This window comes from Pelodiscus sinensis, chromosome 24 (genome assembly GCF_049634645.1).
Source record: "Pelodiscus sinensis isolate JC-2024 chromosome 24, ASM4963464v1, whole genome shotgun sequence".
Lineage (NCBI taxonomy): Eukaryota > Metazoa > Chordata > Testudines > Trionychidae > Pelodiscus > Pelodiscus sinensis.
In genome coordinates this window covers 11421096-11438238 of record NC_134734.1, presented here as the reverse complement: position 1 = coordinate 11438238, position 17143 = coordinate 11421096, and the positions used below count along the sequence as shown (strand labels likewise).

Genomic DNA, 17143 nt, shown 5'->3' with positions numbered 1-17143 from the left:
TTCTTAAAGACAAGGGACTAAGCTGTAGGTCGATGATTTTGCTGGTTTCCTAGTGTCTCTATGAAGTAAGATGAGCCACACTGCTTCATAGCTAATTCAAACTCCCCCCTTTCTGTCTGGCAGCTTTACTTGTTTTTTGTGATCCAAACAGACCTTCCCTTGTGAAAAATGGAGATTTAATAGCATGGTTTAATAACAACAGAATAAAAATAAATTCAGGGCCTTTTAATTTGATTTAATTCATTCAAGCATCTTTGCAACTAGTGTTTATTTGAAACAATCATATTTATTGCATTTATAACACAAAATACAGACTTGTTCAACCAGAGGCTTTGGAACTCAGAACAGGGATTTAATGATCAGACAGCAGGGCTGTGTCTAGACTGGCCAGTTTTTCCAGAAAATCAGCCGCTTTTCCGGAAAAACTTGCCAGCTGTCTGCACTGGTCGCTTGAATTTCCACAAAAGCACCGACTTCCTACTGTAAGAAATCAGTGCTTTTTACGTAAATACTATGCTGCTCCCGTTCGGGCAAAAGTCCCTTTAGGGCAAAACTTTTGCGCAAAAGGGCCAGTGTAGACAGCTGAGATTTGTTTTGTACAAAAAAGCCCCGATCGCGAAAATGGCGATCAGAGCTTTTTTGCGCAAAAGCGCGTCTAGATTGGCCATGGACGCTTTTCTGCAAAAAGTGCTTTTGCGGAAAAGCGTCCGTGCCAATCTAGATGCTCTTTTCTGAAAATGCTTTTAACGGAAAACTTTTCCGTTAAAAGCATTTCCGGAAGATCATGCCAGTCTAGATGTAGCCCAGTTGTCTGAAGCTCAGAACCATCAAGATAAGTGGTTGTATAAATAATGTATAGAAATGTTACTCGAGATCTCTTTTAAATAAAAGAGAACCATGGAAGTTCTTGCCCTACAAAGACCTTTATCAGTTCTTGGTTTTATATATACAAAAAAGGCAGAAAAAATATTTTCTCTCTGAATACTATAAATGTATTTGTTAGAGGACATCAAATGAAGTAAATTCCATAATACATTACTTGAAAACAATTTATTTAAAATAACTTTAAAAACCAGATCCAAAGTTCAATGAAGCTAATGGAAAGATTCTCATTAACTCCAAGGAGTTTCAGAACAGGCCTTAAATGTGCTTTGTTTTCTTGTCTGCTTGATTTTTTTTATTTACAATTGCAAGAGATTCATTAAAATACCCATTCTGTATGTGCTTAGCTTTACACAAATTCCTTTGGTAACCTTTCCATGCAAATACACAATTCTTTGAGGAAAAATAAGAACTCCTGTAGTTGAAACAACAAGTCCTGAGGAACCTTGTAGTTGAGTTGATCGTTTGAACTCATAGTGTCAAGTAACTGTGCACTCTGTCATAAAGCAAAGAATATTATTTGTCACTCTTCTTATACATTATATTTATTAATAAGCATTCTTCAAAACTTGAATATCTATGAGTTGACAATCAAGGGAAATCTGCACTTGATTCACCAGAGAGCTTTAGCTCTGAGTTGTGTCTTGTGTACAGAACAAGCATTCCAGATAACTATATTTTCTAAATTGGCTATTTATCTGCAATAAATAAAAACAACTGTCTAGGCTTATGCTGGGTTGACTTCACCTTTGATCCAAACTAAAATAGAGCCATGGGACACAATGTGAATGGGGAGGAATATTCATTCAATAAGCTGGTGTCTAGATGTGCAGTGGAGCGTGTATCCTGCACAAACAGAGAAATGTTAGTCTGAAAGGCCAATAACGCAGTTCCTTGAAAGGAGATTTAATTGAGGAGGAAACCCAGCTGAGGAAGGATCTGGCAGAGGGCTATTTACAGAGGAAGTTGGCTACTGAAACTTTTGCAGTATTAATTTTTTTATTTGACTTCCTATTAAAGAACCATCTAAAGCCATGCATCTTGTTAATTACCCCATTTTAGTATTCTTTCTTCCATAACATTATATATATATATTTGTTAACAACTTGGGTGCCATGGTGGCCTAGGGCAGATAGCAGCTAATTAGGGCTCAGCTGTGGGCTGTATAAATAAGGGCTCCAGAAGGAAGGAAAGGAGAGACTCACACTTGCTTAGGAGCAGGAGGGACCTAGTTGCTAGGGAACCTAGAGGCTTTCTGATTTAGAGCAGGGCTGGGGAAAGGCAGGCAGAGTTGACGAAGCTCTCACCAGGCAAGTTCCCAGGCTGCAGGGCCTGAAGCAAGGTCTGAGGCTACTAGGGCTGCAGGGAGGCTGCTAGGGTAGGCAAAGGCAGCAGGTCCACAGCCCCTTGCCAATGATGAGTGGCCATTTCAGACTGCAGTTTGCCTCTGAGGTAAGGGGCTGGATGACTGGCAGTGGGTCACTGAGGCAAGGATGGCATAGGGGGATTGAGGGTCCCCAGAGGGGGGAGGACTCCACAGTGTGGGGACACTGCAGTAGGGCAATACCCCAGTAGAAGGGTGCCATGCCAGCCAGAAGAGGACACTCTAGCACCAAAAATGCTAATTCCCTGAGTGAGCCAGTAGGAGGCTCACTCCTACTGTCAAGCCCTGAAAATAACACTGTCCCTTGAAACATAGTCATATCAATAAAGCATGTACATTTTCCTTTAATTTAAAAAATATTGAGTTACAGACCCGAGCAATGCTGGGTAAATCTAGTACCTGAGTATATTTGAAATGAGAAAAATTGTATGAAAAATAGCTGCAATGCAGCCTCATCCAGAACAATGTGAGAACAACTGCACGAGTCAATCTGTCACCCAAGGGGGAACTATGTGACTCTAACAATTGTTCTGCTAAGAGGAGTAAAAGTAGAAATGTGATGCTCAGAGTCTGTCTAGACTAGAAAAGTGGTGTAGATTAGAAAGTCAAGGGGCACTGTTAGTTAACCCTGATCATTAAAGCCATGCTAGGTCAGCAGCATGGTAGATATAGTTATACCATGTTGGGTTGAAAAACCTCAGAGAGGACAAGGCTCAGGTAGATTCTGCCTCAATGTAGACAGATGATGGCAACTCATCTCCTACACCTCGGGCTCATGAACATTCATGGCAGGAGGCGGACACACTTCCATGATACAGAACAGAAGCTGGAAATGGGAGACGGGCTGGATCACTTGATGATTCCCTGTTCTGTTAACTCCCTCTTGAGCACCTGGTACTGGCCACCATCAGAAGACAGGAGGGAGGGCTAGATGGACCTTTGGTCTGACTGGGAAAGAACATGACCATTCTTATGACAAAAGAGCTGACAGAAAGGACCATGGGATTTACTCCAAAGAAAAGCAACCTGCAAAAGTCAAAGGCAGGCTACTCATTTAGGAGAGTTGCAAACACTGCAAAAACCTTAAAAAGTCACCAGGTGGGAATTAAAGAACCATTAAAAAAACTTTAGTCAGCCTTCAGCAAGGTTTTCATGGCGTTTATCTCCCCCATGAAGACTCTGGTGTCTAACCAAGTGTGAGCTCTGATTAAAGCTTTTCCCACACTCTAAGCATCGATAGGGTCGTTCCCCAGTGTGGATTCTCTGGTGTATAATGAGGGTGGAGCTCACACTGAAGCTTTTCCCACACTCGGAGCACTTATAGGGTCTCTCTCCTGTGTGGAGTCGCTGATGCGCAACATGGGCCGAGCTCACACTGAAGGTTTTCCCGCACTCACAGCATTCATAGGGTCTCTCTCCTGTGTGGAGTCTCTGATGTGCGACAAGGGCTGAGCTCTGAGTGAAGCTTTTCCCGCACTCAGAGCATCTATAGGGCGTCTCTCCCATGTGTATTCTCTGATGCTGAGTGAGGTTGGAACTGTCTGTGAAACTTTTCCCGCAGTCAGAACACATGAAGGGCCTGTGTCCTGTGTGAATTCTCCAGTGAGTCATGAGGTTTGAGCTGACACTGAATTTTTTCCCACATTCACTGCACTGATAGGGTGTCTCTCCTGTGTGGATCCTCTGATGGCGAATCAGGGTAGAGTGCCGACTAAAATTTTTCCCGCATTCACAGCATTCATAGGGTCTCTCTCCCGTGTGGGTTCTCTGATGTCGGATAAGATCAGAGCTGTCAGTGAAGCTTTTCCTACACTCACCGCACTCATAGGGTCTCTCCCCCGTGTGTGTTCTTTGATGCCGGATGAGATTGGAGCTGTCTGAGAAGCTCTTCCCACACTCTGAGCATGCAAAGGGTTTATTTCCTAGGTGAATCCTCCAGTGCGTAATGAGATTCGAGCGCCTACTGAAGCTTTTCCCACATTCAGAGCACGTAAAGGGTCGATTTCCTGTGTGGACTGCCTGATGTGCGATTAGGTTGGTGCTCACGCTGAAGCCTTTTCCGCATTCCAAGCACTTAAAGGGTCTGTTTCCCTTTAAGTGCACTCGCTGATGTCTAAGAAGGTGTTTGTTCTGACAGAAATGTTTCCCGCACTCACCACAGTGGTAGGGTGGCTCTCCTGTGTGGAGTCTCACATTCCCTTTAGATCTTTGCAGTAATTCCCCATTTGGTTCCACTTGATCAGAATCTTCCTGATGAAATTTTTGCTCCTCGTTTTCATTTATCATCCTAGTACCTACTGGGATAGAGAAAGAAACCTCAGAAACAGGGGTGGAAATGATAAAGATCTATAAAATCATGATTGCTGTGGAAAAAGTGAGTAAAGAAGAATCATTTAGTCCTTCCCAGAACACAAGAACTAGGGGTCAACAATGAAATTAATAGGCAGTAGGTTTAAAACAAGCAAAAGGATGTATTTCTTCACACAACACACAGCCAACCTGTGGAACTTCAGGCGTACAGATAGTTCGGAATAACTACGTAGTTCAAACTATCTAGCCCGTGCCGCGTGTAGCTGCGCGGCACGGGGTTCGAACAAGCCGGCTTTTAAAAATGGCGGAGCCGGCTTTATGCTAATGAAGCCCGGGAAATTCAAATCCCAGGCTTCATTAGCAAGTTCGGTATGCATACATTCCCCCCCTAGTTCGAACTAGGGGGGTAGTGTAGACATACCCTTAGAGAGTAGTTATTAATGGTGCACAGCTGTGTTGAAACCGCATAACACATGGGGGTTTTGCAGGGGTCAGTTTTGGAACTGGTTCTGTTAAAAATCTCCATCAGTGATTTAGATATTGGCATAGAGAGTACACTTATAAAGTTTGCAGATGATACCAAGCTGGGAGGGGGTTGCAAGTGCTTTGGAGGATAGGGTCATCATTCAAAAAGGTCTGGACTAACTGGAGACATGGTCAGAGGTAAAGAGGATGAAATTTAATAAGGACGAATGGAAAGTACTCCACTTAGGAAGGAACAATCAGTTTCATGCATACAAAATGGGAAATGACTGTCTAGGAAGGAGCACTGCAGAAAGGGATCTAGGGCTCATAGTGGACCACAAACTAAATATTAATCAACAGTGTGACCCTGTTGCATAAAAAGCAAACATGATTCTGGGATGAATTAACAGGAGTGTTGTGAGAAAGACATGAGAAGTCATTCTTCTGCTCTACTATGCAGTGATTAGGTCTCATTTGGAGTATTGTGCCCAGTTTGGGCACCACATTTCAAGAAAGATGTGGAGAAATTGAAGAGGGTCCAGAGAAGAGCCACAAAAATGATTAAAGATCTAGAGAACATGAGCTATGAGGCAACGCTGAAGGAATTGAGCTTGTTTAGTTTGGAAAAGAGAAGACAGAGAGGACATGATAGCAACTTTTGAGTACCTAAAAGGGTGTTGTAGTAAGATGAAGGCCTAAAACATAACCCCATGTTTACAGACCTGGTTACAGACCTGAGGCCTAACTAACAACAGACAAAATATGGCGAACATAAAGCAAAGCTAAGTTGTGAGAAAGAGGCAAGTCCTTGCTCACAGAACTTGGTGCGAACAGGGCTGAGAGTGCAAAACACTAATTGGTAATGGGTCCAGGTGTAGTCCAATAATTGGTGCAAGATACCAACTGCAGAACAATAATTGGTACTGGTCATAAGTGGAAAGCTCATCGTACCACCAGCTCATTAAAAAATACATTGGTACCCACTCCTCACAGATACAGACCCAGGTTCACGAAAGGGTCTAAAAATGACATCATGATGGATAGAGATGATCTAATCAAACTATAAGGTACAGGGTGATCGGTGGTATCTCAGTAGCGTCAGAGGGTGGCATCCTAATATGTCAGCAGTGATGTGTGATTTGTTTGTACCTGTATATAAGGCGGTGTCTTGGGGGGACAGTCTTTGTATGACATAAGGGGCAGTGGAAATTTCCCACCGATCGAGTCATTCCCATTGGGACGTCTGAAGAAGTAAAGTGATAGAAATGTAGCCGTGTTAGTCTGGTGTAGCTGAAACAAAAAACAGGACTATGTAGCACTTTAAAGACTAACAAGATGGTTTATTAGGTGATGGTGATAGAGATGTAGCCGTGTTAGTCTGGGGTAGCTGAAGCAAAATGCAGGACAATGTAGCACTTTAAAGACTAACAAGATGGTTTATTAGATGATGAGCTTTTGTGGGCCAGACCCACTTCCTCAGATCAAATAGTGGAAGAAAGTAGTCACAACCATATATACCAAAGGATACAATTAAAAAAAAATGAACAAATATGAAAAGGACAAATCACATTGCAGAACAGGAGGGGGATGCAGGGGGGGGGAGGAAGGAAGGTAAGTGTCTGTGAATTGATGATATTAGAGGTAGGGAGAGTGGGATGTTTGTGAGTTAATGATATTAGAGGTGATAATTGGGGAAACTATCTTGGTAATGGGTGAGATAGTTCAAATGTTTGTTGAGTCCTTTTTGGAAAGTGTCGAATTTTAACATGAATGACAGTTCAGAGGATTCCCTTTCAAGTGCAGATGTAAAAGGTCTTTGTAGCAGAATGCAGGTGGTTAAGTCATTGAGAGAGTGTCCTTTCTGGTTAAAATGGCAAGAAACTGTTTTCTCTTTGTGATCTTGTCTGATATCTGTTTTGTGGGCATTAATCCTTTGGCGAAGTGTCTGAGATGTTTGTCCAATGTACATAGCAGACAGACACTTTCGGCACATGATGGCATAGATTATATTTCTGGATGCGCAGGAATATGTGTTCTTGATCTTATAACTCACTTGGTTAGGTCCAATAATGGTATCAGCAGAATGAATATGTGGACAAAGCTGGCAACGGGGTTTGTTGCAAGGGAAGGTACCAGGGTTGGTATTAGTGTGGTATGTCCTGTGGTGGTTGGTAAGAATCATCTTGAGGTTAGGTGGTTGTCTATAGGAGACTATGGGTCTGTCTCCCAGAGCCTCTTTGAGTATGGTATCCTGTTCCAATATAGGCTGTAGTTTATTGATAATGTGTTGGACAGGTTTAAGTTGGGGGCTGTAGGTGATGACAAGTGGTGTTCTATTGTTGGTTTTCTTGGGTCTGTCTTGAAGTAGATGGTTTCTAGGTATTCGTCTGGCTCTTTCAATTTGCTTTTTTATTTCTCTGGGTGGGTAGTTGAGGTTTATAAATGCTTGGTAGAGATCCTGAAGCTTCTGGTCTCTGTCAGTGGGATTAGAGCAGATGCGGTTGTATCGAAGGGCTTGGCTATAGACGATGGATCGTGTGGTGTGTTCTGGATGGGAGCTGGAAGCATGTAGGTAACTGTATGAGTCGGTGGGTTTTCAAATAGTGGAAGAAAATTGTGATCTGAGGAAGTGGGTCTGGCCCATGAAAGCTCATCACCTAATAAACCATCTTGTTAGTCTTTAAAGTGCTACATAGTCCTGTTTTTTGAAGAAGTAAAGGCTGCCTTGCTGAGCATCAGGGCCTTCTGCGAAGACAGGGAGGTGTGATGATTTTAAAATCCATTCCCCGCCCCCATCTTTTGCAGAATGAACACTACTTGTGTGGAGAAGGCAGTTGGTTGCCATGCACCCAGACACCTGAAGACTATCTGCACTCCGTCTGACCTGCTGGACTAAACACAGATGATACAAGGGCCTTGTAGCCCAGAGTCTACTCTAGGAGCTGGTGCGTTGCAGAATTTAATTCCAGAGAGCGGGGACGTCACACCGGAGTAGACAAGAGGTCACATACCCCCAAACAGAGAGGGTGGGAGGGGCTGACCAGCAGCCGGGGGAAGACCAGCAGGGGAGCCAGGTACCTGCAGGAGAAGGTCTGGCTCCTGAACTCACCAGCAGAGGCAGGCAATGCAGAGCAAGGTGGCCCTGGCTGCTTTGCTCTCCCAGCTGCATCGCTCCGGGGCAGGGAGCCGGACCACCCTGCCCTCCCCAGCAGAAGTGGCATGATGGAGCCATGCACCTGAGGGAGTAAAGCAGTAGGGGCCTCCTTGCTCTGCTTACACCGCTGAGTGCAGGGAAGCGGTGCCAGACCCCTGCAGCACCAGCCCCACTAGTCCCCCAGTCACTTCTGTTTGAAAGAGGTGGGGCCGGGGCAGAGAAGAGGCAGGGAGAGGGTGGCGCAAAAGTGGGGGAGGGAGAAAAGGGAGGGACTAGGGGCAGAGTAAGGGCAGGAAGGGGAGGGAGGTTGCATGGCCAGTGGCTCGCTGAGTCTCCCTGACCAGTCGCCCTGCCAGAGGGAAAAGCGCGAGGTCTGTCACCTGAGTGGGGGAAGGAGGGAAGCCACTCAAAGACCCTGGAACAGCAGGACTCCCACTCCCCTTCGCCCCACTGCTCCTTGGGCTTTCTCTGTGACAAAACCCAGAGAGCCAATAGTGGACCTGATCACATGAGCATAAATGACATCCCCCACAAAAGGCTGGATGGCAGAGCAGAGATCTTACTCATCCAGTCAGACTGGGGGAGGTTTGACGAGCTAAGGAGCTAACTATTTCACTGCCAGAGAGGACCATTAGAAAGCTCTGTGAGGAACAGCAAGGGGGAGGCCACCAGAGCCCAGGAAGAAGTAGGATCTCAAGATGGTGAGATCTCTTTTCCGTCCCCAAAGGGCTGGGGACTAGAGAAGACAGCACGGCTGCAGGAACTGGGGTGGAGGTACCACAGGTTGCACCTCTCTTGTCCAGCAGCCTCAGGACATGACCGGTCCCGGATGAGAGAATTTGCCAGACAAGGGGAGGTCCCCTGACACCAGTCCCTCAGCCCATTGCCCCTCCCCGCTAGCGGCTCCTTCAGCACAGCTGGGCTGTCTGCAGGTCAGCCTCAGCCCCACTGCTGCGTGGCATGTGGCCCCAGTCACACTGATTCTGCCGGGCTGCTGCAGCCGGCTTCCCCTTTCGGGCTGCTACAGCTTCAAACATGGTTCCGATGCCGGGTGACAATCAGCTTTTCCAAAGGCTTCCCAATTTAGGCCTCATTGACATGTACAAGTGTACAGCGGCACATCTGCACCCAGCCAGCTCTGTTGGAATGCTCCCTCATGTGGTTGCATTCTGCTGCTGGGAGAGAGCTCTCCTGTTGACATAGCAGCTTCTGGCCCAGTTTTATGGAGATGGGAACATGCCTTCTGCCGGCGCTGCCATGCACATGAGCGCTTATGCCCGCAAAACTTCTGTCGCTTGGAATGGGGGGGAGAGGGTGCACGTCTTCCATTGTCTCTCCAGCACACTCCATTCATACACTTGGACTATCTTGAAAGTGTCTCCCTGCCAACCTAGGTGGGACTATCTTACTATAAACAGCCATTGAGTCCTTCTCTGGGACATGCTTTTTCCTCCCATATTCTTCACAGGGAGACATGGTCAAAGTGCATCAAAGGACGGGAGAGTGGAAACGACCCAAGGAGGTCATCTCGTCCATCTCACCATGGAAATACTTACATTGGAGGCTCTAGGTATCTGTCTAACCAGGGGGGCTCAAACTCAATTTACTGTAGGGCCAGTGGCAGTCCTCAAATCCTCTTAGTGCCCCAGCAGGCACCACCCGGTGTTGGGGAGTCTCCAGGCATAACTGGATGAAGTTCTGTGATCTGGGTTATACGGGAAGTCAGACTAGTCGTCCGTTTAGGCCTTACACTCCATGAATCTATAATATGAGAAAGGATTAAGAACACATTCCATTGTGTGTGTTGTGCCCTATAGATGGGAACTCCAGCATTTATCTGCCTGCTCTCCAGCGGCGTGCGCTGGGTCAGCTGTAGCTACAATTGGATGGTGGACGGATTAACTGTAACAGCATTACAGAGCAACAGCTGTGATATGAGGAGATGCATGTGAACCTTGAAGGAGGAAGCATGTCTCATTTCAGGGCTGAGTGTTATAGTCAATATTCCTTCTCATCTTTTTCATCCATGTGCAGATTTTTGCCATGCAGGGGTGGAATGCATTTTCACATGCACTGCAGCATGTACGAATGTGCACCACCAGCAGCAACAAAACCAAGCTGTGAGCGCTCTGCTAATCAACTGGGTGGCATTGGACTCTTTCCTCAGAGGCTTCACAAGTGCCCGGCTTACAGGGAACACTGGTTGTAGTTTGTGACAATAAAGGTGTTCTTGTGAGAAGTCAGGTGGCACAAATGTCAGTGGTCTCTAGGGCTTAGTGAGGAATCCTCAAGGGAAGGGTGAGAGGATTAGCAACATTTTGCAAGGCTGAGATGGTTTGTGTAAAGTCGACTCAGTGTCTGAGGGCAGGCTGGGTAGAAAATGTCTATCCACTACACTGGATCTAGCCTCACGTTCTGCCTTAGCACAGAGAATTTGATACACTTTGTGCTCTGCTGCTCCCCGAGTTCTGTCCCCAGAACACTCTGTAGAGCGGCACAGCTAGTGTGTGTGTCATTGGCGTGATGCTGAAACAGGGCAGCGCAGAGGTTGCATTGTGAATGTTAATTAATCAATTCCCCTTCTAAGAATGGCGGGGACAGGACTCCTTACCCAGCGAGGTCACGTTCTCGTAGTTCTCCTGCATGACGGCTTTGTAGATGGCTCTCTGAGCAGGGTCCAGCAGAGCCCACTTGGCCCTGGTGAAATACACAGCCACCTCCTCGAAGGGCACCGGCCCCTGAAAGAGCAAGAGCCCAATAGTGAGTATTTGCTGCCCCACCAGTCATGGGGGAGAGGAGCCAATCACATGGAAGCTCCATGTGGCTCACAGTGAATCAAGACCCACTAGCATCCTGCGGAGATCAGGAGGGAGACATCCGGGTAAGGGGAGCAAGAGACAGCCCCTTGTCTCTTCCAGGGACAGTGTCTTCATAGCCATCCCTAGAAGATTTACCCGGTGTTGCTTGGGGCCTTAACTCAATTACTTTTTATTTTTTGGAAAATAAAAGTGGAAATGTCCATGCTCCATTTGAATCATTGTTCTGGGGCAGAGCTGGGGGTAAAGGGTTTGGTATGCAGGATGCCCGGGGGAGAGAGGGCTACTTCAGCCCTCTGTCACCGCAGCAGTTTGGAGCCAGGTGAGAAGTGCCTCTCCATGGCCACTGCAGCTCCAGCGGGCACAACTGGGGGTGGGGGGCATGTTCCCCAGCTGGGGCAAATCTAGGGTTTGTCTGCCCCCTGAACTCCCCAGCCAGAGTGAGGTATGCAGCAAATGGTGCACTTTCCCCTTGTTCCCTGACGAAAGGGAACAGCCAGCAATGTTCCCATAATAACTGGAGGGGGGTGGGGAGAAACATCAGTGCCTGGAGGGGGAGAGAGGGAGCTCAGGGCTGAGGCATGGTGGGGAGAGACACCTCCAGCTAGCCCCTTTTACATGCCTGGTAATTCTGTCTCATTTCTGTACGATTTTATGAGAAGCAATCCCATTCCAGGCACATCCCTTTTTCCTGGCACAACAAAACCCTGATCTTGCTTTAATTTATGTTAAGAGGAAGCTGCCTACTAAACCTGGTGGTCTTACCCCTTCGGGTGCATCTACACTGCACCATAACTGCAAATAAGATACGCAATTTGAGCTATGCAAATTGCGTATCTTATTTCTATGCTATTTTGAAATAGCTTATTTTGTCGTTTGGAGCTGTCTACACAGGGCCAAATTTCAAAATAAAACGCTGTTCTGAAACATCCCTTACTCCTCACAGAATGAGGTTTACAGGGACGTTGGAATAACAAGCCTGAAAAAATGGGCTCGCTGTGAAGAACAGGATAGCTATTTCGGGATACTCCAGCATCCTGATACAGCATTTTAGTGTAGACGTATCCTTACTGTTTAGGAGGAGTTCTTGAACAAACAGGCAGACAGACAGATAAACTCTCTAGAGAAATCCACTAGCCAGAGCCCCTTAAAGCAGCTAGAAACCCCAGCAGCCATCTACAGTGGTGAGAACACCCAGCAGAGTCCAGACAGAGCCTCTTAGTACAAATTCCAGCATCCTGCCCACTGACAACAGCTGGGGATGGGGAAGATGGGTCATCTTCCCTAAGCCTCAGTGCTGCATGCTCCCTTCCTATCTCACATCAGCCTTTTGTTAGCAGGGTCAGGCTCCAGTCAACTCCAGTTTCCCAGCCCATTCCATTGGCCTGTTTCCTACTCCACAAAATAGGGAATATTAATCCCAACTCCTGTTCGACCGTTTATAGAAGAAATCCCTCAGGTTAAGCAAGTCCCATCAGCAATGTTTCTTCTAATCTTTTCTATCTATATGTGGACTTTTTCCATCCATGTGCAGAATAATTTTATGTGCACCAAGGCATGGATGGATGTGCACCACCAGTAAAAAAAACCACAAAACCTAGCTGTGGGCTCTCTGCGAATCAGCTGGGCGGCATTGGAATCTTTCCTAAGCAGCTGCACAAGCACCCAGTTTACAGGGAACACAGCCCCACAGGTTCCTCACACCTTGTTTCCTTCCCTTTCTCCAGCCTGGATATTTCCTACCCCTGCCGGCTCCAGAAGCTCCTCTGGCCTATTATTTATTGCCCTTCTTCCTCCAGTAGGAACCCACTGTTAACTCCCTGGTAATCCCTTGCTGAGCTGGCTCCACTGCAGCTATTTGCCTTCCCACCCAATGTGATTCCGTCCCGAGAAAACACTTGGTCACTTTATGATAGCGGGCCCCTGGCCCCACCGAGACATTTTTGAACCCATCAGGCCCATCCCTAGGTGTGTGGGTCTCATGACAACCCCCACTTCTGTCCTACTTCTTCCTGCTCCTACTCTGCCCAGCATCCACTCCACTCCTTCCCCCAATCCTCCACCCTTGCTCACCCCCAATCCCACCCCATTCTACCCTTCCCCCCCAAGCGACACTGGGAGCGGGTTGGGGCTGGGTTGCTCTGCTTCCCACCCTCACTGGGGGTGGGCCTGACTCTTGCTGCTGGTGCCTCGCTTCCTGCTAGTCCCCAGGCTATCTCAGCCCTGACTTCCACATCCCCCCAAAGCGCAGGGACTCAGGTCCCTGAACCGTGCTATGGCTCTGCTCCCACTGACTAAGTCTCTGGAACAATTATTAGAAAAGAGCAGAGCAAAAGGAATCACTTATGGGGGATTCCCCCGACACTGTTCTCAGGACAGCTCATGAATCCATCCCAGGGCACAGGAAGAACCAGGAACTTGCAATGCAAACCTGCCCAGGGTTGCTGCACTAAATGTGTCTGGGCAGGTCAGAGATCTGCCAGCTGCTCTCCCAGCTTCTTTCCCCCACTGCTTCTTTCAAGTTCTTTCCCCTCCTCAGGCTGGAAACATCAGGGTTTGGTTGTGCCAGGATAACAGAGTGTGCCTGGAATGGGATTGCTTTTCATAAGCAGGGCTGGACAAACCGCTGTTTCTATTTGCCCGTGGCAAGTAGATTTCAGCCGGTCACTCCGTGCACCCCATTCACTGGCGCTGCGCACATGCACAGTACTGGTCTGGCGCATGTGCGGTGCGGGGCTGGCAAGTAGCTCTCGCCGCAGTTTGTCGAGCCCTGCTCATAAGCCATATAGAAAAGAGACAGAATCTCCAAAGCAAGTGCTGTCCTCACCTCACTGAGAGAATGTTAAAAGATGAGCCTGAAACAAGATGAACCCGAAAAATAGGAGGAACCAGGAATAGGATTGCTTCCAGAAAAGAGATAAAACAGAGAAGGTTGGAGCAGTGCTCTGTTTTGGCACAGCTAGATCAATGCGTAGGGTTTGAAAGCTAGAAGACAATGTTACAATTGACTATGCCCCCCCCTTTTTTTGTTATAACATAGTGAATGGTAAGTTTGTATGTAGCAGGAGTGGGGAACCTAAGGCGCAGGGGACACAACCAGCCCCCCAGCTTGCCTGGATCTGGCCCCTGAGGCTTGGGGCTCACCTCCCCAGCACTGGGGACTCCGCACCTACATGGCCCAGACCCTGTATGTCCTCCTGCCCATACCCCCACACCCCTAGCCCACTCCTGCACCCTATTAACTTTGCAGACCCCCACCCCAGTGCTCAGGAGAAAGTCCAATGCCGTACAGCTATTTAGCAGAGCACCCACAGCTAGGTTTGTGTTTCTAATGGTGGTGCACATCCACACATGCCTCAGTGATGTAAAAAATTATTCTGTACATGAATGGAAAAATCCACAAAGGGATGGAAAAGATTAGAGGAAACATTGGTGGGGAAGCTTTAATGGATATGGGGGCAGGCAAAGATCTGGGAAGAAGAGGTAAAATGTGATGAGGCAGGAAAGCATCATGAATTGTGTGTCTGAGAATTGGGGATCCATAGGCAGAAGGGAGGCAGTTTTATGGCTATTTGAGAGGCAAGTGACAACATCAGAAGGAATTTCATTAACTGCCCCCCATCACCTGCTTTTCCCCTCCCCAAATCTCCCGTTTGCCCAGAAATGGGTCCCTCTGCCCCATCTCACACGCACTTCTGCTCCCTGGTTAGTTGTTTTCATCCCTTCGACCCCCCAGCGCCCCACGGGCCCAGTCTCTTTCCCCACCCGGGGCAGATCCGGGGAGCAGCCGCTACAGTGTTGCGGCAGCCGCTTGGGTCCTGCCCGGGAGCCGATTCCCTGCAAAGGGGCCGCTGGATCCATCGCCACCGCCTCACCTGGGCCAGGGTCACTGTCCCACGGACTCGCTCGCTCGCGGGGGTCTCTGGCTCCGGAAAGGCCCTGGCTGGGCAGGGAGGGGTTAATGCAGGGTCCTTCCCCCCCCAGCACAGGTCCGCTGGGGGCAGTAGCTGCGTAGGCAGGTCCCAAGAGAAGCAGCCGCTTGTATTTTACAACCCCCACCGCTATCGCTGGGCTTTGTCCTCCCGGCTTCTCCCTGACTCCTCCCCCCGCAGCTGTTCCAGCCCCTTCCTGTGCCCTGCAAACAGCATCCCGGGCTGGGGGACAGAGCAGCCTTCCTGCAGCTGGGAGTGCTGGAGTCCCCGGCCCCCCAACTCAGAGCCAGTCCCGATCCGTGCCATGCAGGGGGCTCTCTCCTTTCTCCCTGCCCTGCAATCCGCCAGTCTCCTCTTTATATCGGCAGAAATGGCTGCAAATATCCGGGGGTCCTTTTTGCAGACGCAAATTTTGTGCCAGGGCAGGGCCGTACCGTTAGGAACAAAAAAGAGCCTGGGGCAGAGTCTACACCAATGTTCTCGCTAATCTTTTCCCTCTGTGTGCAGAATAAATCCTGTTATGTGCACCAAGGCATGTGTGGATGTGCACCAGGAAAAGAAACACAGACCTCCCTGTGAGTGCTCTGCTAATCACCTGAGTGGCATTTGAATCTCTCCAGAGTGGTGGCTGCCCAAGTGCTCAGCTTACAGGGAACACTGGTTCATACCAATGTTCACTCTAATCTTAACCATCCAATCGCAGATTTTTTCATCCATGCGTGGAATAATTTTATATGTGCACTGAGGAATGTGCACCACCAGTAGAAACACAAACCCAGCTGTGGGTGCTCTGCTAATCTGCTGGGTGGCACTGGAATCTCTCCTGAGTGACTGCACAAGCACACAGCTTACAGGGAACAATTCAGTACAGGGTAAACTCAAGATGATCAGAGTCAGTATAATGATGTTGCTTGTACTTATTCATGCTATGCGCTTTCTGTCAGCAGAGCATGTCCACACTGGGTGCTCTTGTGTGGTCAGTCCAAGCTGTGCACCATGGGTAGCTACCCCACTACTGTGCTCTCCATACCATCTGCAGCTAGGAGCTGTAGAAAGGCAGAACAATTGCGGTGCCTCATCGGCTAAGTTCCCTCTAGGCTGTGTGGCCACAACTGCCTGTTAAGCCCCACACAGGGCCTCAAGGCTGCAGGGGGAAGAGATGCCCCTCCCCCAACTCCAACCCAGCCTAGGTCAGGTTCTGTCTGCCAATAGTGGCCAATGCCTGGTGACCTGGGGAAATAAACACAGGGAATAAATAGAAGGAATAAACAGAACAGGGAATCATCAAGTGATCCATCCTCTTTCACTCATTCCCAGCTTCTAGTAAACAGAGGCTAGAGCCACCATCCCTGCCCATCTAGCTCTTTTTTGTTTTATTTTTAGTTATAGTTTTGGCCTTCACAACATCCTCTGGCAAGGAGTTCCACAGGCTGACTGTGCTCCTCCTTTGGCCCAGCCCCATTGGAGCTGCTGCAGCTGAGGATAGATGCCTCTCACCTGTCCCTGAGCTGCTGCAGGGAGAAAGGTCTGGGGGGAGTCCTCTCTTCCCAGGCAGCCTGCACCCCAAACCCTTCATCTCCAGCCCCACCCCAGAGCCTGCACCCTCCCCTGCCACTCTAACCCTCTGCCCAAGCTCTGAGCCCCCTTCCAAAACCCAAACTTCTCATTCCTGGTCCTATAATAGAGCCCAGATGGAGCCCTCACTCTTCCACACCCCAGCCCTCTTCCCCAGCCCTGAACCTGCCCCCAGAAACCCCCTAGCCCCACACCTGACACAGACTATGTGCAGAATGACTTGTTATGAGCACTAATATGGAGGTGAAATGTCACACACCACCTCCATATTGGTGCACATAACAAAACCCATTCTGCATATGGATATAAACAATTAGAGGGACCGTGGGTGTGATTTAATGTCCCATGATGTGGTTTCTCTCCATCCCAGCATTCGATCAGCTTTGGGCTGCACTTGGCAGCAGCAAGGGTAGTCTGATTTGGACACTAGGAAAAACTTTGTCAGGGTAGTTAAGCACTGGAAGAAATTGCCTGGAGGAGGCTGTGGAATCTCCATCACTGAAAATGCTTAAGGAGCAAATTATATAAACAGCTGGCAGGATGACGTAGATCAGCAGTTTTCAAATGTTAGCAGCCAGAGGCTCCCCCCATTTTCATTTACATTTTGGGGGGACTTTCTACCAAG

General features: G+C 48.2%; 1 protein-coding gene across 3 annotated transcripts; it reads right to left on the bottom strand.

The window, feature by feature from the left end:
* Nucleotides 1–266: 266 nt before the first annotated feature.
* Nucleotides 267–15154, bottom strand: LOC102464012 (uncharacterized). Of its 3 annotated transcripts, none has more exons than XM_075907185.1 (3): nucleotides 14887–15154; nucleotides 10807–10933; nucleotides 267–4560 (listed from the first exon to the last, which is right to left on the bottom strand). In XM_075907185.1, exons 2-3 carry the CDS (start codon nucleotides 10838–10840, stop codon nucleotides 3398–3400), a joined length of 1197 nt encoding a protein of 398 aa, XP_075763300.1. In that variant the 5' UTR covers nucleotides 10841–10933; nucleotides 14887–15154; the 3' UTR covers nucleotides 267–3397. The 3 variants fall into 3 exon arrangements, with proteins under 3 accessions (XP_075763300.1, XP_075763299.1, XP_075763301.1); XM_075907184.1 differs by having other exon boundaries at nucleotides 267–4563; nucleotides 14887–15151; XM_075907186.1 differs by lacking the exon at nucleotides 14887–15154 and adding an exon at nucleotides 9752–9956 and having other exon boundaries at nucleotides 267–4563; nucleotides 10807–10936.
* Between the last annotated feature and the right edge of the window lie 1989 nt (nucleotides 15155–17143).

Coding starts and splice junctions, on each gene's coding strand:
- LOC102464012 (XM_075907184.1), bottom strand. CDS start 10,840: ATGCAGGAGAACTACGAGAACGTGACCTCGCTGG. Junction 4,564..10,806: donor CGAGAACGTGACCTCGCTGG/GTAAGGAGTCCT, acceptor TCTCTATCCCAG/TAGGTACTAGGATGATAAAT.